At 36.3% G+C, this 24223-nt stretch overlaps 1 protein-coding gene across 6 annotated transcripts in view; it reads right to left on the bottom strand.

Annotated features, from left to right (window-relative positions):
• Nucleotides 1-24223, bottom strand: part of SDCCAG8 (SHH signaling and ciliogenesis regulator SDCCAG8) — a 106574-nt gene that overhangs the window by 58159 nt on the left and 24192 nt on the right. For all 6 annotated transcript variants that reach the window (XR_001332890.3, XM_026795117.2, XM_014268954.3 and 3 more), the window contains 3 exons: nt 23757-23891; nt 20591-20707; nt 8559-8701 (listed from right to left, as the gene is read on the bottom strand). Coding sequence is in view for 5 of the 6 variants with exons in the window: in XM_026795117.2 (XP_026650918.2) it covers nt 8559-8701; nt 20591-20707; nt 23757-23891 (395 nt within the window). In the remaining variant the exon portion in view is untranslated. The remainder of the gene's footprint in view (nt 1-8558; nt 8702-20590; nt 20708-23756; nt 23892-24223) is intronic.

Genomic DNA, 24223 nt, shown 5'->3' with positions numbered 1-24223 from the left:
TAAAATCTTAATCCTGACATATCACTTTTATGGGGATTAGTCCCTGCATTTGCAAGGAAGTAATTTCTTATGCCATGGTCTTCTTCCATAGGAAACCAGATACCGGTGAACAAATGCACTGGAAATAGAAGAGGAACCCTGGTATAAAAAGAGGATGCAGCAGTGTCCCACCTGACTACAGAGACACTTTAATTCCTCTGTGATTTAAGTCCCGTAGAAGCCAACTGACCAACAGGGAGAAGCTAATCGCGAAAAGTTGCTCCTATTTCTACAAAACTATACTTTAACATGCAAACCACCAAATCTTGGGGCGACCAAGAGCTGCACACCATTGACCTTGCCATGCTGCCAGCTCAGCCAGGGCGAGGAGCTGAGCCCTGTCAGGCAGCCGGCAGCAGCTCATCTGCTCGCTCAGGACGGGCACGTCCAGCTCAGCCTCTCCCGCCCAAGCACGGCACGAGGGCTGAGCAAGGAGAGCAGCTGGGCGGCCAAGGCTGCCGTGCTCAGGTCACTCCTTTTTCTTCCTCCTTCCATCCACCAGCTACTTTCCCCAGCAATGACAACCTACAGGCTGATGCTCTTCAATGTGAAGCTGGATAAAGTCTCCAGCTGATGACCTTTTGGGTTCTCTGTTGAATTTTTTTTCTAGGCAAGAACTTCAGGAGGAGAATTTTACACAGTAAAGGAAAAATACCCACAAATCAACCGCTGTGATTGCACAAAATAAACAACTCTGAATATACTTCTGAAAGCACCAGACAGCTTTTAAAATTGTTGAAGCTCACAAATACCAAATGCTGACAGAAAAAGTACATTTTAGCTTATTGTAAAAACAAGCTTTCTATGTACTTGAGAGAAAAGCTTTAGAACAAGTCAGAAATAATTATAAAAATCAGAACCATTTTTTCCAGTAGCAAATTCAGCAAAAAATCCAGCAGCCTTGAATACATGTATCTGAAAGACTTCTTTGGTTCAAAAAAAATAAATCATTATCCTGTTGTCATTAGTCACACAAATAAAATACCTAATTTGAATGAGACCAAAGTAAATATTTGATACACACTCATAAACTTATTACTGTTAGTGCTGAATAATAACTGCTCAAAACAAAGACCTTATAAAGATGTTTGTTTTCTGCAGCAGTTAGTCTCTTCAGTGTTTCATCTGAATTCACACTCGCTCCAAAGCACTTTAAGTATTGTCACTGCTCCTGAACCACACTCTACATGCAGTAGCAATTTGGCTGCCTCAACAACCTGATGTGATCATTGATGTGACCAGTTGCAGTTTAAATGCCGTGAAAAAAAATTTAGATGAATCCAATACTAAAATCTGTACATGTATTATTGTTTTTTGCTTAAGAAACATTTATTGTAGGACAATAAATACAATTGTAAACCATGTTAAAACTAATTTAAAATTAATAGTAATTTATAAACACTTAATGTTGAAAATTAACATATGATTTTGTATTTGTTCTTTACTCCTTCACTTACATTTCCTTTCCTTCCCTTATAAAATTTATCAATGGCCTTTACATGCTTGTACAATCACTTAAATATGTTTAAAATATTAAATAGAATGATATTTAAATAATTGTGTGTTATCTTGACACAAAGTGTATCAGCTTAGAAAATTTTACAACGCCCTGCCAGAAGACGACAGAACCAATTTATTTCAAATCACTCAGTATCAGTCTTCATAAAGCAGCATATGGTCTTATCGTGGCAGGTAAAATATTTTACCTTCTATAATAACGCAGAACAGCTAATTTATCTACATGCTGTATAATCAGATAAACAATTTCAGCTGCACTATGAAAACCTGTAGGCAAGGGAAAATTTTATCCCCCACTTTATTGATTTTTCCACATATGCATTAATATGATTGTTAACAATAGAGGCTATTCTTTCTTCCACCTCCTTCTTCAATTCCCTTAAAGCAAGCCCTTCTTTTCAGTAGTGAAAATATTTGCAGTTTCTACAGCTGCAGGACAAAGAACTCAGATTTTCACAGAATTGCTCAGGGGAAAAGGAAGGGGGAACAAAAAAAAGGCTCTACAAGATTCAGTTGCAAGTAAAGCAGAGTGAATGACAACTTTCAAAGCTACCACAATCATTTACTAATGTGCTGCTATAGCAAATAAGTCTAATTTTTTTTGACAGCACCAAATTAGATTTATTGCAGAAACTGCTGCATAAATAGCATATGGCTATGTTATACTACCTATTTCAAATCCCTGTAATGTTTCCTCCCTTCCCTGCTCAAAATGGATAATTGAGTCAAACTATAAACCTTCTGCAGACAGGATACACACAAGTTCAAAAAGCAGGTGCAGGACACTTTGGTTTTTTGGTTAAAATTGTCTAAAAAAGTAACACATATCCTGATCAAACAAACACAGGTAGTAACAGGTAATGATTTTATTTCCCCCTTTTCCTTGATAAAATTTTGTTTTCATTTCTCTTTCAAGCTGACAGTCAACAACACCGGGCATGACCTCGTAATCCTCTCACACATGACTACCTCTTACTTGCACAAGAAACCCTATTGATGTTTACTTTTTACGTGAGTCAAATTATTCATGTGACTCAGGATCAGAAGGCTCGGACCTCCATTCATCCCTCTCAAGCTCTCATTTAGGAGCAGGGAAGTGCCTCCTCCGAGCGAAAATAAAACATCAGAAAACGGGTTCCATTCATTGGAGGGGCCCAGCCCTGTGGGAAGGTGCCGACCTACGGCTCTCCCGCCTTTCCACGGGAGCAAAGTTTCCTTATCGCTTTCCCGGATCAGGCCCCGGACCCACGTGCTTTCGCATTTCTGTCCCTCGCCACATTCCCCGCTCTCCGTACCGCTACGGCAAGGCACGAAACCACGCAAGTTCGGCACAGGGCAGGGCCGAGAGCAAAGCTCCGCGTTCCTGAGCAAGGAGGGGGCGCGATGCCGCCGGCGGGACGCGCTCGACGCCGCGGAGGCCGCCGAGGGCCGCGGTGCCGGCGCGGGCCCGGGCCCGTCCCCGCCCGCCTCCCAACTTGGGCACTGCAAAGACCTTGGAAGGTCTGGCGTGCGGCCGGCGGGCACACCACTGCACACATCGCGCACGGCTGCGGCTACCCCGCCGCTCGCCTGGCGGTGGTCAGTCCTCCCAGCTGCCCTATCCGTTACTGTCTGATTAGCTGTGCGAAGGAGCCCCTCCCCGGCCAGCTTTCCCCGCCATCTGTTCCACACGCGATGGCTGCCGCCCAGCAGCCTCGCGCTGCCCTCCTACCTGGCACCCGGCTCCCGGCCTTACCCCAAAGTGCTAACACAGGTTCTCGCTGCTGGCAGAGTCAGGATTTCATTACTACTACTTTGACAAGTGCAGGGTTGTTTGTAATTTCTCTTTTATCCTGATTTTGATTGTACAACCACCTCCCACTGATTCAGTTTGCTTCAGTTTTGTTGCTCACAGATTTTACTCTCCACATTAATCTCCCTCTGGCATGTTACTGCATCTGTTCCCTTTTTTATTATTAATTTTCAAATTCCCACCATTTTTGACAAAAAGGAGGTAATCTACACTCTGCTTCTGCCCATTTCATTTTCTTTAATTTGGAAGATAAGTATGAAAGCGTGCCAAAGAAGTTAATTCTCCGTTAACAGTTTATTTTCTGGCATCCTGATGCCTTTGTATATGAAAACCAGATAGAAATAAATGTTGACTGAATCACAACAACATAGTTGTAACCATCCCTACATTTAATGAAAAATAAACATACAAAACAGAATCTAAAAAGTTTAGTTAGAGTTGTTTCATGTTATTACTCATCCCTGCTTTTTAAAATAATGCTTTTGCATATTGATTTTTTTTTCAAAAAATTAGAAATCAATGACTGGTTACACCATATTTCTGCTTCCTCCCCCCACACCCCCAATTCTAGTGCTGTTGCTACTTTCATCAGTTAGTCAGTCTGAGTAGATCGAGCATATCTCAGTCATTTAATATTAGTAACAACGTTTCTCCAAAACTTCTTCCCAGCATAAATGATGGACTCTTGAGATGCTAGAATTGTTGGAAAAGGCATGGTATTAAGCATGTTGCTAACTAAGAGATACTACTAGAAAAAAAACCCACAATAAATACTAAGTATTGTGCAACTCCCTAGTTCTAACAAGAAACACTGGTGATGACATACAGCTCAACACCAGAGCTTCAGATTAAATAATGCCACATTAATCTGGGAGAGTATATGCTTTACTTATTGTACATGTAATAGAAATTAGTCTTAATGGAATCACTGACACTAGCAAGAAGCACCCATGCACAGTAGGATGACTATGGCACTGCTAAAACCCAGTTGATATTAGATATGCTGCTTTCTAGAAATCATATCACTGTCAAAAACAGGGAAGAAATATCACATAATGGGGGAAAAACAATAATCAAGCAAAACAATACCCACTGACTCACTGTAATATAAACTTCAGTCCCTCAAGAGGGGATTTAGGGCAGCTTGGTGGCTCACCTGAACGTGAAAGCACATGTTCATTTAGTAATTTTGCCCTACCAACAAGCTGACCTTAAGAAGTTCTTAGTGTTTCCTATAAGCAAACAAGAATAATACATTTTAAACTAAACTAAATCTGCTTCTATCCTAGTCAATTCTATTTCCTATCAAATTTCAAATGACATTTCAGTCAAAAATATTTTGAGCCATCTATCTATCTATCTGTCTGTCTGTCTACATATATATCTCTTCATCCCTGAGAAAATACATGATGATATAATAAAATTGCAGTTTTGAAATTTGGTGATTCCCTCACTTCTTAGGATTTATTTAACTTGTTTGGTGTATGTGAACAGGAACTACTACTGACTGCAACTGAAACAAATAATACCTCCAGATCTGGTTTGAATGAAAAAGAGGAATGTTTTTTAATGACGATTCTGTTACACAAGAATAGTGAAAAATATTTTTTACATTAGATGGCACACTAAGATCCGGACAAGTTGTTAACATCTTGCATCTTTTATATGATCTTTTCAATGAGCATATTGACATGATTTTTCATGACTATTTTCTCGTTAACTAAGAACAATAGACCTTTATGTTTTCTACCCTTTGAAGAAGGGCTTCAGGTAAGCTTAATTAGCAAGACCTAACCTTGCCAAAGTAAGAGCAATTTGACTTAAGAACTAATTTTGTAAGAATCTCCTACTACAGTAACCTCAAAGCTGACACTAGGGCAAAAGAAAACCTCAAGAAAACTTTAAACAATCATGGTCAGTCTCATAGCATAGTGACATTTGCAAAGTTACATGACTGACAAGCAAAACTGCACAGTAGAAGTTCTGCATTTCCCCTGTCTTTTGAAGACAGACAAATTAGAATTACTAACTAGATTCAATAGCAGAAAGTGCATGTTAATAGCAAGTATTTCTAAGCAACATATTGCTCCAGGAAGAAAGGTGACAGGAAAAGGCAATTTTAAACTCCGTGGCAATGGTTTAGAATAGCTAATTGTAACCTTTTTTTCTTCCTTTTTAACAAGTACATTTTGTTAACTTAGAAGCTGTTTAGTTGGTAATCAATCAACAGTGTCTGAAAACTAGGATACAGCAAAGAAGTGGGACTCCTGGAGAAGAGTGCTGTTCTGCAGAGTACTTTCTTTTCTCATTATGACACAGACTGCATGTTTTTTTCTCATTAATTCCTTTCATATACATTTATCTCATTTTTATACATTAAAATCCAAAGTTTTTGTATTAATTTATAATCATATTTATTTACAATATTGAAACTTAGAATCAGTGGATTAGTGATCCACTTTTCTCCTTAGTAATGCAATAATTCATACAAAACAAAGAATTCTTTCTGTATCTTCTCAGCTACCTCTTAGTTCTGCCAGAACAGCACAGACAGGTCATGCAAGGCAACAGAAAGACTATCCACAATGGTGTAACAGCAGTACAGGCCTCCCTCAACTCCAGCGTTGTGAGAAGACTTGGAGTGAACCAGCTGGTCCTCTCCTGAAAAGAAGAGAATCAGCAAGACGAGGCCAAGGCCAGAATACCCTAGAGATGCACTAAATCAGTGCAATTTCTGCAGCAACCTCCCACAGGCAGGACTCTAGAGCTTAAAATCTGTTTTCCTTGGCAAGCACCACAGTGAATGAGTCTCCAACCCCCATAGGATTGCTATTACCCCTACCCTTCAAGTATTTTCACTGACACAGTTGCCATTTGAGGTGAAGGGAATAAATGAAAGAAGGCAAACAGTAAGTGAATATAATTTACATGCAACAACTGTGGATGTACCAATCCATGAAAAACATACTGAGTTCAAAACGCAAAACTAATGCCCCTAGAGACATGTAACTTTTGTACCTTCACTAGCACAGAAAACCTGTTCTGCCAGAAGGTGAGCTGAGAGGAAGAAACAGTACAGGCTAAGGACAAGTGTCATTTCAGTAGGGGATGTTTCCCTCTGCAAGGCAGGGAAAACAGGTGACACTATGAGAACACTTCAAACCCTGCCCTATGGATTTAAGTTCAAGGGGTAAACAGGTAACAGATCAGGAGCATTGAATTACTCATCTCTTTTTCCCCCTTCTTCTTCAAGCAGCATCACCTAATGCATTTTTTGAAAGCAGACAGATACTCCAAGTGTACAGAGAAAAAAAAATGTGCACAGTGTTGCAGAATTTGGGGAATGTCAAGAAAAAAAAAAATTGAACCTATTTTCCATGCCTCATCATATTAATTTTTCCAATAAATACACATCAGCATAGAAAACATTTCAATTCTTGTAAGGAGATGCCAAACACGAACACACAGTAATACAAAAAAAAAAAACCCCAACTCAACCCAAAAAAAATAAAACCCAACCAACCAACCAAATCCCCCAAAACCACAAAAAAAAAAAACCAAACCCAACCAACCAATAAAACTCCAAGGAGATCAGGACCTTGCAGAAGAGTGTCTGCACTAGGTCAAAGGAGCCATGGCAGTTCAGCATCTGTCTCAAAAAGCGTGCATCTGTGGAATTGTAAGAGAACAGGGCCAGCACAGAGCATTACTTGCCCAAAACACTGTTCCCAGCCTCTAATGATTTGCACCCCAGAAACTTTCCGAGTCAGAGACTGTACATCAAAAAGCTACCTAAATCATCTCTATGTGAGGTATCCAGCTTTAATTACTTTGCTGTGTAAAAGCAGGCAATAGTTCTCATTTTTACATTTTGAGTATTTTCACCAAAAAAAAAAATTTAAATTATAGATTTGCTAGTCAGATTTCCTCCAAGATATCCAGAGCTTTATTGCATATAATCAGCCTTTGCTAAAAGGAGCGTGGTAAAGCCATTTGGTTAGCTATCACAACAAATCATTATTAATAAAGTTCTGCTAAATCCAAACTTTAGATATCTTAACAACTCACCCAAAACTTTTTTCAAGTTCATTAACCTCTAGCATATTTTTTTCTCTAAATACAGGCTGTTAGAGTGGTACTTTCTTCCATCTGTTAAACAACCGTGCTCTGAATTACACAGAAATTTAGCTGAATAAAAAAATGATTCATTGAATTTAATAGTTTAGACAAGGCTCTATTTTATTTCCATTTACTCAATGGCAGAATTCTCACAAAGCCCAAAAAGTACAAGACTTGGATAAACACACAGACTTCTGTTAAGTGATAAAAATCTAAGCTTTTTTTTTCCCCCCTATGAAAAATTTAAACTAACTTAACTTTTTCCCTTACGTACTGAGTGAAAGCTGCCAGATTTGTTTATGGATGTTCATTCCTGGGGGGAGCAGGGCAATGGAACAAAAAACCCACACACACAACCAAAAGCCTGCAAACAGTTGGACAATAGCATTTTCCAAGGCAAAAGGAAAAAAGTTCTGCAGTTACCCAAACTCAAGTTGCAATGAATAATTGGCATGTCAGCCTTCTGGAGTTTTCTAGAAACATGTAATGAATAGTGCAGCAAAAGACATTGGGAAATATACCCAAGGATAGAATAGGCTCAGGGGAAGTCTTTCATTACACATTGCATTGTACTGTGTCTTCACTGAGCAAGAGACTGAAACACCCTCCTCACATACTTGAGCTTACCTCATACAGAAAAATTATGTGCATTTATATATTTATATACATATTCCTGGTCATTCTGCTGAAGAAATTTCAGGTTATTCATCTGAGAACTCCTATGCTTAAAGGTGCTGCTCTACGCTACAGTCTTAAACAACATTTCAAATAGATTTGTCCTGCTAAACACAGCAGAAAACAAGGGTGGATGCAACCTCCCTTGCTCTTCTTCCTGCCTAAAACCATGCCCCCTCACCACCAGAGCTGAACATTGCCTCTTCTACACACTACTAATTCACTTTTATAAATTCTAGTTCATAACTCACTTTGTAGTTAATAAGTCACTAATTTAAATCTCCACTTCTAACACAACTGAGGGCTGCCTGTGTAGGCAATGACTGCAAGTATCTACAACAACTGTGGGGAAGCCTGTAGCAAAAAATTAGCAGAATGAAATTGGTACTACAGCATGTAATAGGATAAGGGGTACCTGGTGAGGTGCAGTTGGTGCTCAGATTTACTCAGCAGTTCTGTCAGTTTTAGGCACTCCTCTCTGGCTTCTGTCACATCCTGCTGGGCTTGTTCCAAACGCTGTTTGTTCCCATTGAGCTCTAATCCCAGTTTTTCTATTTTCTTAGAAAATTATAGAACAAAAGAAAGTGTATTTAAGAAATGCATAGACATACATTTTAAGACAAAAGTTATCAAAGCACCTGAAAATAATGCACACTTCTGTTTTTGAACAAAAGTAATTACTTGAAAAAAAACTGCAAAACAAGCAAATAAAGTATTTGAAATTACATTCTTATGAAAAGTAAAAATGTGTTTCATATTTAAATTCTCTAGTATACAATCAATGTTAATGTGTTCATGCAGCTTAAGAGTTACAGGCATTCAAATATTTTTCATTTTTCTCATGTGCAGGCTCCATATTTGTAGTTTGAATTCCCTGTGCTAGAGAGCCAGAAAGGCAGCAGAACAGTGGCCATCTTCAGAAGCTGCTTGACATAGAATAGCTCCTTGATAGTTAATTTATTTTTATTTTTTTAATGCCTATTACATAACCAGTGAAAAGGGGGCATTTAGCTTTGTCACCTAATATTACACAAGAGAATAAAGGCAATTTTGTGATTTTACCATTATTGAAAAGAAGTCCTATCTGAACCCTCAACATACCAGCTGCTGTTAATCCTATTATTTTATTAATATCATTAGTCCTTATAAATCAACATAGTAACTAAAGTTGATGAGTCCATTAACTTATTTGTAAATAACCATAGTGGAGTTTGCATGACCAGCATCTTCAAGTCCAGTGATACGTACTAGATTTACGTTATTCCAGTCATATTGCCAGCAGTTTAAACATTTTTCATAGAAATTCTGAGAAACATATTCTCCTTCAAGTCCATATACAACATACAAGTACCTGTAGGAATATATCTGTAACACAATACTATACTTTGTTCTAAGGATGCTTTTAAGAAGGCCAATAGAGTACAGAATAAGCTGACAGTGTAGCTTTATCATGTAGTAACTGTTCTGCACTAATTCCCTACATAAATATTTATTTGTCATTGGGGCTGGAGGGAACTTGCATGTTTTGCAGTCAACTAAACTGTGAAAGGTCATTTGTAGTACAGAATAAAATTGTTCACATAAGAAGTTCATGCTGAATAGCTATTATACTTTAAACTCATACCATAGCTTATTTGTGATAGCTTCCTCATGTGGAAAAGATGCAATATCCGTTTTAATTATTGAAATTATTAATTCAAACATCCTAAAAGAACAAATGAACATAACTGCACCCCAATACAAACATTTGAAGCACCTTCATAAGAAGGTTGTCTCTTCTCCTCCCATAAAAGTGTTAATCTAAACTACTTACAGTTGTGATATCAAACAAATACAATCAATCTCTTCATCCAGAAAAACAACACCATTTCAATAGTGTTGGGGTTTTTTAAATTTTGCCATTTACTTAACTGTACACTTTTTTTCCCCTGAAGAAGACTCAACAAAGGTTCATGAAGGAACTTTTGATTAGAATTTAAATGTCACCTTACTGTATCACATGCACCTCCTACCAAATTATATTGGCAATTCCAAGTCCAAATGTAAAGATAGTAAAACTATCTACAAAATTGTTAATACTCTTCCTTTCTAAAAAATATAACAACCTGTTACACTGACAGAATATTTTAAAATCAGTACTCTGAGATATTCAGTTACAAATGCTTTGCATTTCCACTTTTCAGACTTTTGTGTATTTTAAATAGAAGTCTCAGTGGATCCTCTATTCTTCTTAACAGTTGCAGTTCATAAATGTTATTTCTCCATTCATAGTAAACAGGGACGAACTCTTCACTGTCTTCACAAGTTAAAGATAGGGAAATTCTGCAACATTCCTAAAATCTGCTTTAAAAGAGCATCCATTCAGCACACCTTTAAACAAACCCAAACCAGAGATTAGTCCAAAAGCATCAGCTAAGTACTTAAAAAAAGCACAACCACAGCTGGGAATATAAATACACTCTAGATCACTCCTTCAGGGAAAAGTTTCAAGGAACAGATGGGCTTTACACCATTGCCTCGAGTTAAACAGGCTCAGTCAGGTTTTGACACAGACCCACAGAAGGAAGCAAATTCCAAGTGCAAGAACCTCTGGTGAAAATGTTTCGTTTCCATCAGCCAGATGTTGAACCTTCAGGGCTGAACTCAAGAACACATCCATAGATTTTAGTTGTCCTGAAAGTGTAGGGGGAAATTCTCAGATAGGGAAGTGTCACTTCATGACAGGATCTTTAAATATTCACAGGTGTCTTATAATTTCTATTAGAAGTATCAAGAAAATAAAAATGTGTCTTGAAGAACAATTCTACTTGTGCTACTTTAATCAGTAATTCCAAAATCCAGTATCAGCTCCTTTACACTCATGCACACATGTGTTTGTGCATGTGTTTAGGTATATACAGACATACATAAACATCTTAAAATACCAATGTTTGGAGGTGCTTGCAGCATGACCTATATTCTAGAATTCTGGTAATGACCACGGCAGAAACAGCAATCTCATGAGAAAGGGATGGCAGAAAAATGCTACCCAATAAAGCATGTTAACAGCAATTCAGAAACAGCCAATCCAGGTATATTTAGGCTCATCAACTAAATTATTCTTTTTGAAACAACAAAAAAATGTTCATTCAAAATCATTTGGTGGGAGCCACACACCACACCACATTTATGTGGTGAAAATACATAAGGCTGGAAGCAGATCATACTCTAAACACTATGGGATAATTCTGTTTAAAAACTCAGGTAATTGTTTGAAACATGAACCCTCAGAATCTGAGACATGTTAATATAACAGAAAACAACCCTCTTCTCTCTCCTGTTAACAATAATTATCTCACAAACACAGTCTGTCCTGAATTCTGAAACATGTCAAGTCTAGTCCATCATTAGGTCATCAAAAATGCAATTGGGATTTAATCTACAGAGAAATTACAGCATCAATGAATCTTCTTCACTTTTTTTGCAGGGAACCTTATCAGCAGCTTTTTTCCCCAATTTTTACTCAGAGTAATTTTTGTGTTACTTCAGTTACCATTTCTTCTATCAGGAAGCTGTAAGTAGTTCTGTAGCTGCTATCCAGGCCACAGTGTAATTGTGGGGACAGAAACAAGCCACCAACTAAAGCATTTTGCTGACAGCTCTGTTTCTCATGCAGTGTTATTTTATCCCTCAGTGCCTATCACCTGTGATACAGCTTTTTACCACATGATCAGAAAGTTATTTCTTCAAGGTACTTAACTTTTCAATGTATGTGAGAGACAAGAGATGGAGCACAGAACTGCAAAAAGACAGATGACAATCTTGCATTTAAGAAAATCTGAAACAGATTTTCAGTATAACAAGGAACAGAATTATCATAATGTATACGTACAACAAGACTACATTAAGGTTAGAACAGGCAACTTCTGGTGCTTAACTCTGCAACTTTAATGTTCTTATTACTTCTGCACATAATTTCAAAAGTACTATTTAATGCCTTGTTCTGCAGTTGCCCAAACTCCCAGGAATATCAACAGGCACTTTGCCATGGAAAGATGGCAGGCTAAACCTCAGTAAGAGAAACACCAATACTCACCTTAAGCTGAAACACACTAACACCATCCTACATCCATATTCAGCTCAGTTACACAAAACAAAAATGAAGCATTAGTGAAGTATTACTGCAGTAAAATTTTATTCTAAATGAATTATTCTTTTTTCAGTATTGCCACCAACCATCTTCTATATTTTAAGTTTTCTTGGATCACATAGGACCCTTTTGTATCTTTTCTTAAAGTATTTAAGTGTTCCAGTTTTCATTCATTAGTTTGTGATGCATTTAAAATTATCTTTAGATTTTTACAATGCATTTTTAGGAGACCACACTAGAGATGCTCATTCAGTGACAAGTGCAACTTTCAGGAAAACATAAACGATGATTTCTCAAACACTGAATTAATCCTCAAATATCCTTTTCATAACCTATCTGACATTATCTTCAACTAACAATACTTAATCATGTTGCAAAAATGCACTTTTTAATAAACTAGACATCTCTATCTCTCTAAAATCTGATTAAATGAAATAATTTCATTCAAAACAAGTCAAATTAAAGATTAAAATAATTTTTCTTTTCATACAAATGCTGATTTCATTGTATGCAAAAAATGCAACTTTAAGTTTCAAGCTGGCAGATGTTTTTCACAGAATTTTATATAACAGCAAACTGACAGAAAAGACATTTTTTAACAAATGAGAATGATTAAGTGGTGATAAAAAACTTGTGCTCTAAAGAAAATGCAAAAAACAACTTAAGATTTTTAACAAAATGAAAAATTGACAAAAACTTAATGAATTCTTAAGTGATTTATGACATTCACTGTTGTCCCAGTATGTTCATTCATCAGGTAAAAAAATACACAGTATAACCTGAAAAGGAAATTCTGCAGTAAAATAATTCTGGTGAGTAAAATATTATTGTGAATTTACACTACAATTTTTTTTTGTTTCATACTTCATTTGCCACCATTACTAAAAGATTGAAGGGCCATAAAATAGAACCAAAAACAGAAGAAAAAATATAGAATAATAAAAATATAATCATGGTGGTGGCTGGTATTTGAATGTACATCACCAAAAGGCAATCAATAAAAACATAAAATAAAAATACAAAAGGCAATCTATAAAAATATGCACACTTCAAATTAATACACTTTAACAGGCCATGATGCTCATAAACTTAGCTTCATTTACTAAAGTAGCCTTCTAAGCAGAGAGACCAGTGACAGTACTCAGGACCAAGTCTTTGAAAGAGGTGCCTCCAGTATGGCCTTGCATGTACATTTAAGTACTATCTGCACCATTGACAGGAAATTTTCGCACATTTTCACACTGACCTCCATCCATATTGCCTTCCATACCTAATAATATACTAATTAATCAGGGACAGACCTAACTGGATTTTTTTTTTTAATTTAAAAAAGCTCAAAAAAAAAAAAAAGACTAGTTTTGTAGAAAGATTTCAAGTGTTTTACTTGGATTATCATCAGGCCATATGCAGCAGGGGTCATTTGCAGTCATTGCTATCCTAATCCTTATATCAATCAAGCAACTCCAGGTTCGGAGTGGTCTCTAAACCTCAGACCTCCCAGGCATGGCCATCTGACATAGCATATTGCACCTGGAGAACTATCCAACTTTGGAAAAGAGTTAGGGCCACCACAAGGTTAACCCCCACCACATCCCAGCAATGGCTTGCTCCCTTTTGCACTCTGTTTGAATTACTGCTGCTTCCCATTCAAATCTGAATGAGAATACAAAGCACTCGTGAAAGCTACATGTGGTTTCAAAGGGGAAACCCCCATTCTGGAAATAGATTTATTATAAACTGTGAGGATATACAAATAGGTACACAGGGCTTAAAGGAGTTCACAAAGACCACCTCTTTCTAAGAGGCTAATTTACAAAAACACACAGAACTACTGCAAATTCTACAAATCATTTAGCCTAAAAGAGGAATCTGAAAACCTTTCCTGACAGGAAGGGCAAGAAACCTCAGCAGAAACATGAGAAGTAGCCCCAAGAAACACACATGGAAAGTTTTTTTCTGGATGGCTGGCTCACATAAATTGATCTGTAAAGACCAGAGGGATAAGAAAGATACAGCCTACCTAGATAAGCAAAGCAGGCTGTGATTTCTTAGATGGCTGTTATCCTGACCTGATCAAGGACTGTTGAATTCCTCAAAGACAAGTAGTTCCTTTGCCCCTTGTACTGCAAAGTGTGATGGCACGTGGCAGTACCACACACCTTGTGTGCTCCACCAAATGGCAGAGCCTCAGGACAAGAGTCATCACCTAAGCAAAGGCCATCAGCCACAAACTCTCTGCTTCCAAACTAAAGGAGAATTACCAGAGAATGAGCCTGCAGTTTCCTAGGAAGAGCAGGGGTGCTGGAGGAACTTTATGGGAATAGCATGGAGGGTAGATGTGTTTAAAGGAACACACTTTAAATCTCACTGAAGCAAACTTGTTACCTGTGGTTGTTAGCTGGGGAAAGAAGAAAAATGTGTTGCAAAGTATAGATTAATGAGTACACACACACAATTTTTAAATTAAGAAATAATCTTTGAGGTCTGTTCTTGTGCAAGCTCTTGAAGAGGAACATGGTCCCTGTGGATAAATACCCTGGGAAATGACAAGAGTGAATGGCTGAAACATATTATACAAGGATTTTACCACATCATTTCCATGAAAATATTTGCTTTTAATTTGCCAAAATATCTGACCTGCAATACTATTTCAGGAACAAAACTTCCAATCCCATAGAGATTACTACAGTCACATTTTAACAGAGAACATTGCTGTACTACAGATTAGCTCAGCAGGCACCAGCAGAGATAAGAAAGTGTTTTTGTTTGCAGTGGAACAAGATGATTTTTTTGTTAATGGATTGCACAGGTGGGAGATGGGGGACAATGAGGCAGTGCAAAATATATGGTTCACTTGCTGATAAAAAAATTCAGAAAAGGAAGGATGCGTGTAGAAAGAAGGAAGGGGGAGATTACACCTGCTTCATTATTGAAAAACAGGAAAGGACAAAACCTGTTCCTTTTATCCTTTCAGACACTATTTAAGACTACTGATGTGAGATTGGTTCTTCTTTCCTGGACAGCATTAAAGGAATAGCTGAAAAGAAAACCTATGCAATAACAACTGACAAGTGATAGGGACTTTTTTCCTTCTGATTGTTGACACAATGACTACTGATAAAGCAACCATATTTTCTCGTCAGAGAAGAAGAAAAAAAAAAACAAAAGAAACCAAGTATTTATTTAAGTATATAAACCAAATATATCAAGAGATGTGCAATTCTTTTCCTACTTTGAATAATTTTTAATGTGCATAAACAATTTTCTCTTTCCATATAGTGTGGAGTGACATCACCATGGATGACAGAACAAGGTTACATGGGCCAAACTACACCTATGAAACATAAAATCCTGATCCTGTGTTATGTACAATAAAATCCTGATCCTGTGATATTCCTCTTAGCAGGCTAGATACTTAGGGGAAGTAGACCTGTACAGAAAATGAAGACAAGTGAGTAAAGAAAAGTCTACCACTGGGAATCCTAGTCCCAAGCATTTTTCTTAAGGAAATAGGTAGGATTTACTGAAGGCTGCTCATACCACTGATTCTTGAGTAATGGATGGCTGACAGAGGAAAGTTATGCCATAGCAGAGCAGCAGCAGCCATATAATAATTTTATATATATTGCAAGATTGTAGGTCAATGTCTTCCTCAGAAATCTTGAAATGAGCTAGTAAGTTCAGCTATAAAGAAAAGAATTAAGTTCCTCCTGAGCAGGCCAGAAAATTTGCAAGGCTTAAAGTACTGCCATTTTACTCCTTATTTACTAATTTTCAAATTATTTCATTCAATGCCCAAACCACAAAATGATTAATTAGGAAGAGCTCAGTCACAGTAAAGGTTATCACATTTCCTTAATGCTTTCTTTTCCAAAAGCAATTTGGGTTTGCTACTTTTAAGACCATTATACTCAAGGTCAGACCAGGTGAGAAAATTTCATGCTAAGAGTTTGAAGCCATCTTCTGAATTTTGAGCGTTTTCTCCCCTGCCAAATATAACTCAAGTATACAATGATGATTTAATAGAATTTCTTTTCAAAACAGAATTTCCAGAGCACCTTTATAACTAATATGAAACCAGAATATCAGATATAGATACAGACTGTTACAAGAATGCACATAACACATAATCCTAACTCATCTTCATCAGTTATTAAAACTTGCAAGTTTCAAACATCTGGTGATATGCTGAATGTCACAGCTGTTGAAAACTCTAGTATTTTAAAGCCTGAGTCATGAAAGCTTAATATCTGTTTGTAAAAAGACATTTCAGTGAACCAGGGTCTTTAGAAGGTGTTACTGGTCTTGCTTTGGATACTCTGAAGCATTTCCAGGATATATACCCAAATTCTTGGCCTGAACTATTTTTGATGAAGACAGAGTCAGTAATCTCTCCTCTTATAACATCTAAATTAGGTTACTATAAATCATGGATTTATGACAAATGAGATAAACATTCCCAAAATACCCTTTGGCAAAGTGCTTTTGGACTGCAATTTTGCCAGATTTTTATTTGTCTGCAAAATTGTCAGTCTATAATGTACAGAGACATCATTTAGGTTCTGTCATACTGGACAAAAATACTTTGGTGTGTAGCTCTTCCTATTTGTAAAGGTTATGCATGTCAGTGAATCTTGACTTCTTTTTATTTGGACTTATGAACTGCAATGCAGGCAACTCTTAAAAATCTGTGGGTTTTAGTACTGTGTTTCTGGAGCTTTTAATTTTGTCACCTAGAAGATAGGCAACAGATTTCTGTAATCCTCCTTCAAACTATATCTGCCCAAATATAAAGACTTTTTAAAGGCTTAGATTACTAGCTTGGATTTATTTCTACACAAAGTATTTATCTGATTCCATAAAACTTGATAAAACAAAATTGAAGAGCTGCAGTTATTTTCTGGAGTTGAATTTAACATGTCCTATTACTTTACTGCAAGGACACCACAACTCCCAGTGGTGCCATGCTACTGGTAGGAACTATCTAATAAGGAGGATGCCCAAATTGGCTTGGACTGCAAAATCCAATATTAAAAACTGTTTTCACTTCTACATGCTGAAGCTTGCAAGATTTTAAGCCAAATATAAATTGTTTGAGACAAACAGAAAGCAAATTATTAAAAATGAACTTCATTTTTATTTTTATAAGGCAGAGCAGAAAAGAGCAAGTGATGTTAATCTGAGGAACAATTTCATAGTGTGTCAGAAGTATGATTTCTGTTAGAAATGCATAAATTATGCCATGCAGTGCTTACAAATTAACAAAAAAAGTATTATAAAAGTGAAGCCCTGCTGTGTCAAATATGCCACACAATTTTTGTTCTAATAACAGCAATTTAGGTTAGGGCGTGACTCTTCTCTGATATAGCTGTGCTAGTACAACCCCTAGTGTGGACACAGTTTACTGCCATGAAGGCATTATATTCATATAATCTATAAAGCTTGTTCCTAAGCAGTAAAAGTATTTAGTAATGCACTGTTATTTCAGCACAGCTACATCCACAATGGGAGGGCTGGCTGAGAGAGAAAAAGAGAGGGCAGTAGGTTATGCTACTTTACAACATATCGGGCCAGATGAACAGATGTGGGTTTTGTGCAGAGAAACTGTGTGGTACAAGTCTTTCCCCCCACCTCCCTCCATAATCCTGATGTTAATAAGGATCATGATGGATGATATTACAAAACAGTTATTCAATTTAAATAGTAACATTGCTCTTTGCTTCTTAATTATTAAGAAATATTCATGTAAAATGCTAATAAGAGAGTTATTACAGATATTGACACATGGGCGTTAGTCCTAACCAAACAATAAATACAGGGAAAAAGATATTAGGGTAAAAGGGAGGAAGACCAAAGATATATACTCTCTTTAGGCTTCCTAAAGGATATAAGCTCAATTTTGAATAAGATTTATAAATACCATCATATGATAAATACCAATCTGTATTTACTTGACATGCAGATATATGTATCTGGTGATCCTAAATTGTACATGTGGGGCTTTCTGTCTATTCTGACACACCTGAATAACTGTAATCCTTTTTTAAAAGTCACTCCATGTAAACTAAAAAATATCTTCAAAACTGAAATTTATCCACAGCACAATTAATAATACAATTATATCTCAAGAAACAGTAAACTTGCTTTGAATATATTAAAAGGCAATCTACAACATGATCCCTTGTTTTTAAAAGGGAAAAAAAATCCATCATTTAATACAGAATAGTATAAAAATACTCCTACATTATTGTCCCTCTACTTTAAAAAAATAAATATGTATTTATTATGAACAGATGGTGGCCAAGGAAGGTATCAGCTCTGTCTCTTAGCCAGAAGGTCAGGTCATGGCTGAGAGACCAAAGAACAATTAATATTTGCTATTCAGTGCCACATAAGATGAAGCATTCCAGATTTTCTTTAAATACAAAGATATATGCAATTGAACTGTTTTCATTTTCTTTAAACAAAATAATTTGCAATAACTTATTAACATTTGTTAAAATTTGATTTAAAAATCCTCAGCCAACAGGCAACAACAGAACAAGGCACTCTAACACTGTTCTTGGGCTGCCTTTAACACATTAAATAATCCTAGGACTTATACAGAACTTTTTGGGTTACTGGACCCACAGCTATAAAACAGCTGCTAAATACTGAGTCTGAGAATTACAAAATTGTTTGTTTTCCTTTTTTTGAGGAACCAAAAATTATATTTGAACACCACAATAACATAATTACTGAATATCTAATCTTTATCTAATTGGCTAATAATTCTTGCTGATAGGAACTCTCTCTCACATAATTTCACTTTATATCAAATTATAAATCACCACATTTCAGTGTATTCAGCTCCAGACTGATTAAAATACCAGCATGTCATCACATGAGGTTAAAATATTTTGTTAAATTTTGTAATTTGTTCAAAAGGCAATCCTCAAGCAAGTTGGAGAACAGGATTTAAAATCCAAGATACTTCTTCAAGTATCTTATTAAACACATCCTGTTTTATTTGTATGCCAAGATTATGCCAACTCTTTTATCTGTGATATCTGTCAAGACACAGACGACAAGCCTGTTTTTTGTTTTTCAGTGTCCCTAGGCCTAAAGGATGCAGGAGTGAAAAAAAAGCAAACCTTGAAAAAAAAGAACACTTCAAGACCTCTCTTCTTCTGCGCTGTGTCATTTTCTATACATGGTTGAAGGGTTATTTCACCTAATAAGCTCCTCCTTTGGATTTTACATATATTTCCATTATAACTTGAATTAATATTGCTTCCAGACTAAGCTTGTACTATTAAGTTAATAAACTTACTGTCCTACATGCAGCTTTTGAGGAATTGGTCATTAAAAATTTAATTTTTTAAATACTTCATTTTACCCCTACATATATTCTTATACAGGGAATGATCTGTTCAGTTATTTAAAAGAAAAAGAAAGGTTCAAAATGTGTTGGATAGGCTGCTTAAATAAAAAAAGGCATATTAAAAAAATCATCCTCATGTGCATCTTATATATTTGTGTATTCAGAAGACTCTTAAGTGTAAATCAAAACTTAAGAAGGAATACTCAAATTTTGAAGTCCTAGAGAAAAATGGATAGAACCTCAAGAAAAAGGGCACTTCAAAAGATGCAGATTACACCTGTTCAAGCTGTTTGCCAAGTATGTTGCAGGTTACTCTAATAATCTTTCCTACTGCATGGGATGTTTTCTTACAGACTACCTGTAAGGCATATACTGGTTTTTATATTAATATAAATCCCAGTTTTAGATAAGCAACAGTTAATGCCAAGTGGACTTTTTTTCTATTGTTATTTTTTCTACAAGGCTACTTTTGTTTTAGATTTGTCTTTTTAAACTTTCCTATGAATCCCAGCATTCAGTAACACTGACTCTTTAAAGAAATTGGAAGATAAATGATTTTCATTTTTGGCATCATTAGGTTATGCTTAGAGCCTTTAATGTTCTGTTAGGCTGCATGTATAGGTAATTATGTGTGGATTTATTTGTGAGAAAAAGTGTATAAACACATGTATACATTACATAGAATTTAAGTAGCTGGTATGAATAATATGATAGAGTAATTCTATATGAAATCATGGAATGAGTGATGCGCAAAACTGAACATACCAGGGCTGAAAACAAGATTAAGATAACCAAGAGGTATTTATTTAGCAGTAAAAGCTGGCTTTTTGCCATCAATTTAAACCATTTAACAGTAATAAATGACCACTATTAGAAAAATGAATCATTCCAGCTTCTGAAAAAACCCTAGTTAGGCAACTAATAACTGCAAAGTTATAGCAGTATTATCTCTTACCTGGTCCTTAATTTCAAGCTCCCTTATAGTTTTTGTTCTGTACTCTCTGAGCTCCTTTTCTGCCTCATCCTTCTTCATTTTGGTTTGATTCAACTGATAGCGCATTTCTCCACACACCTGTTAGATTACACAGACAACATGATCTGTTAGCTTGAAGAATCCATAGCCCAGGGTTTGCAATTAGATCTTTTGGTGCCCTCTACAGGTCATTGAAATGCAACATATCTTTAATTTACAGATATTTTAGGTCTACAAATGGTAAATGTTTTTTACATAGAAAGGTGGATCTGAACTCTATATATAGCCATTAACTTTGACATATGCACTACCTTCTAGATTCAAATATATTTGGATCAAGATTTTGCTAAGTATAAATGCTTATGTTAGAAATATCCATCTATCTCTACAGTTAAATGACAGTTGCTGGTTTTATACTCTTCTCTCATTCTCTGTAAAATCCCAAGAAAGTCTATGTCAACACTTCCAAAACCTAGAAGTAAAGCATCTATCACACTCCTAATTAAAGGTGTATTTTAACTTGCCAATTTAACACTGTTGAGAAAGAAATTGTTTAAAATGTTAACACAATAATTTTCAAAGTTTGATCAGAGCATTACAAATTTACTGCAAACCAAAGATCAATTCTTTAAAAAAACCCATCTAATTTAAATGGATACGTGGTCCAGAAGAAATGGATCAAAGCAACATTTCAGGAAATCACTTCTACACAGGACAATTATTCTCTGCTGTTGGAGTGTTTGTTATATTACCTCCTAAACCCTTTCCATCTGGGAATCAACTTCAGAGGAAATGTGAAGGGGTTAAGAGAAAGCGAAAAAAATAAAAAAATAACAAAACCAGAAGATCACTAATCCCTTTCACATAACTTTACTGCTGTGCAGGGTTATTCTTCCAGTTTTCAATCTAAGCTGTCCCCTTTTTGTTCTTACCCTGTGCCATCACCTCCAATTTGTGCCTGTTCATTTCACCTTAATTAACCAACCAAATACATGCACATTCCTTAGTGAGAATGCAAATGTGTTTACTCATAGCTCCTCTTAGTCAACTTTCTTTCCAACTCACTCAACTTTCCTGCCTTGCTTATATTCTCTCAGCACTTAAAATGTGCTCCTAAAATGTACACCCTTTTAATTTGCTGCTACAATCCTCTGTGCTTCTCAAAAACATTCTTACATATTCTACAATCCAAATTAATTTATGTTTTTCAGTCTTATACCTCTTCTCATTTTCACTTTTTTTTTTCTCCTTAAAAAAAAGGTAGGGAAAATGTAAATATGGATACTGCAATGAAATCACTCTAGGAAAAAAACTAAACCAACTGTCATAACTTTCAAGAAGTAGCATCACTTATAAATTCAAAGGACAACTTGTGAATTTAGCCATTTCAAATAACCCAAAGCAGCAAATGCTCTGAAGAACAGCAAAGTTCTAAAGCATTTTTTTAAACACTAAAATATTATGTGCAAGTAAAAAAAAATATCTTGAGATGCAGCTGCAGAGCTTGCATAGCTTGCTGGATATCTACCTCCCCCTTCCTTTATCTGAAGGATGTAACAAAATGTAACATGTCACTTCCTCCAAATGAAATTAAAAAAATTCAGCAAGCCTCGCTTTCAGCTCCTCCACACACTGCACAAAGGGAATAACACAGAAGAATCAGCAGATGGTGCTGTCCTAATAATGGATTTTTCAGTCTCCTCAAGAATGAAGGAAATAGAACCTCACTCCATATTTTCTTTCCGTGACTTCTGGTGCATGAAGAAAAACAATATTTTGGATAAAACTCAAAACTAAAGTGTTGTTATTTGCTGGTTTTAATAATGGCAAACTGAGTCTGGAAACAAGGAGTCAGATTCACAAGCAAAGATGTCACATGGCCAGTGAAAATGTCAGGGTGATGCACACAGTCCCGTCAGCTCAGTGTTTGGGAGGTTCCTCCAAGATTTTCAAGACTTCTCAGTTTAGTACAGGGACAGAAATAAACTTTTCCAATCTCTCAGGACAGTGAAATTAATAGACTACTGCAAGATGACCACCTGTTCAACTTTGTATTAACATGAACTGAAGCAGGGACTGGAACCACAGTATCATCTCCGGAGAGGTAACTTCAAATTGGTAGGGTACAAAATTGTTCTTTTCAGACCAATGAATATTTGTACCTACTGCCTATTTCACCACCTCCTCACCCCTGTAAGTGGTGCTAGTGATTTGTGAACCCAGCTTGAGAGACCAAAAGTGTTCCAGAAATTGGTAGATCAAACCATTCTGACATTTTTAATATACTCATTTGTCTTACAGTTAAAATTAAATAAATTTTCTAGTAAGTTGGGATGACTTTTTGCTGTGAATTTTCTGCAATACTTTTGCCTCTTTCTATCAGCCAGGGCAGCAGGGGAAGACAGGAACTGTTGAAAACCTTTCCTGAAATCTCTAGAGGCCTGAAAAATAAATTGCTCCTCAAATCCTTGCAGTTAACAACTGGGGAGGTAGGATGAGTCCTGGGATGATTGGTAAGGAATACAGACATTTCAAGAGGCTGTAATAAGTTGATTTTTTTTTTTTTTTCTCATGTTATGACCTCCATTAAAGCTCTAACTGATTGAGAAACATGCAAAAGAAAGCACCCAGGAGTGATGATCTACACAAGATGCATGTTAAGCTGTAATTCTTAACTAGATGTCTCTGTAAGAGCCCTACTATCAATAACACTAAATTAAGCAACATACTACATAAAAATCCAAAGGAAAGAACTTGAAAATCAGTGTTTTGATATAGCTCCTTTTATTGTGGCACTGCAAGTCCCACAGGTGGCAGTAAGGACACTGTTGAAGTCTCTACTGTCTCTCTCAGACCAAACTCAGTTCTTTACTGAAACACGGGGATAGTGTTTTCAATAGTGACCCTCATAAGCTGCAAAATAGAAACGTTAGCTTCTGCATGACAAGGTGACTTGGAAATGAAAACAGTTATTTTTTTACTCCTGCAATTAGAATAGCTGTAGTTGCCTCTGGGATGTTGAGATCAAGTCTACAGTTACCACACATTCCTTATGAAAACAGGAAAATGGACAAGGTAAAAATTCTCTTCTCTCAGGTCACAATGATAAGGAAAAACAAGTTCAATGCTCCTTTATAAATGTGCTTACCTTATTCATCTCCATCTCATGAGATGCAAGCTGGCACTGTGATTCTTCTAACTGGCTAGCTAGAGAATTCTTTTCTCTTGTAATTCTCTCTATTTGGGCCTCCAGAACAGCCACATCCTTAGACAAAGCTGTCACCTGAAACAGTCCAAGAACACTGTAATGATGCAATTTGACGAACCACAGAGCAAACTCTTGTGGAACTTTCTCCTGAAAAGCAACTGTATATAGACAAAATACATGACATTAAAAAATGTAATAAAAATCCAGTATGTACAATAAAAATATATCCTATATTATTAATAATAGAATATGGCTACATTATTTTATTAATGGGTTCACTCTTATAAATTTATTTATCATGCAGTAGTCTATTTGAAACTTTTCATCAACTGCACTAGTCTCCAGGACTTGTTAATATGGACAAGGTGTCAGAAGCAGCTGGCTACATTAGTTTTGCAATGTAAGAG

The sequence above is a fragment of the Zonotrichia albicollis genome, chromosome 3, assembly GCF_047830755.1.
Source record: "Zonotrichia albicollis isolate bZonAlb1 chromosome 3, bZonAlb1.hap1, whole genome shotgun sequence".
Classification (NCBI taxonomy): Eukaryota; Metazoa; Chordata; class Aves; order Passeriformes; family Passerellidae; genus Zonotrichia; species Zonotrichia albicollis.
This window is presented reverse-complemented; position numbering and strand designations above follow the sequence as displayed.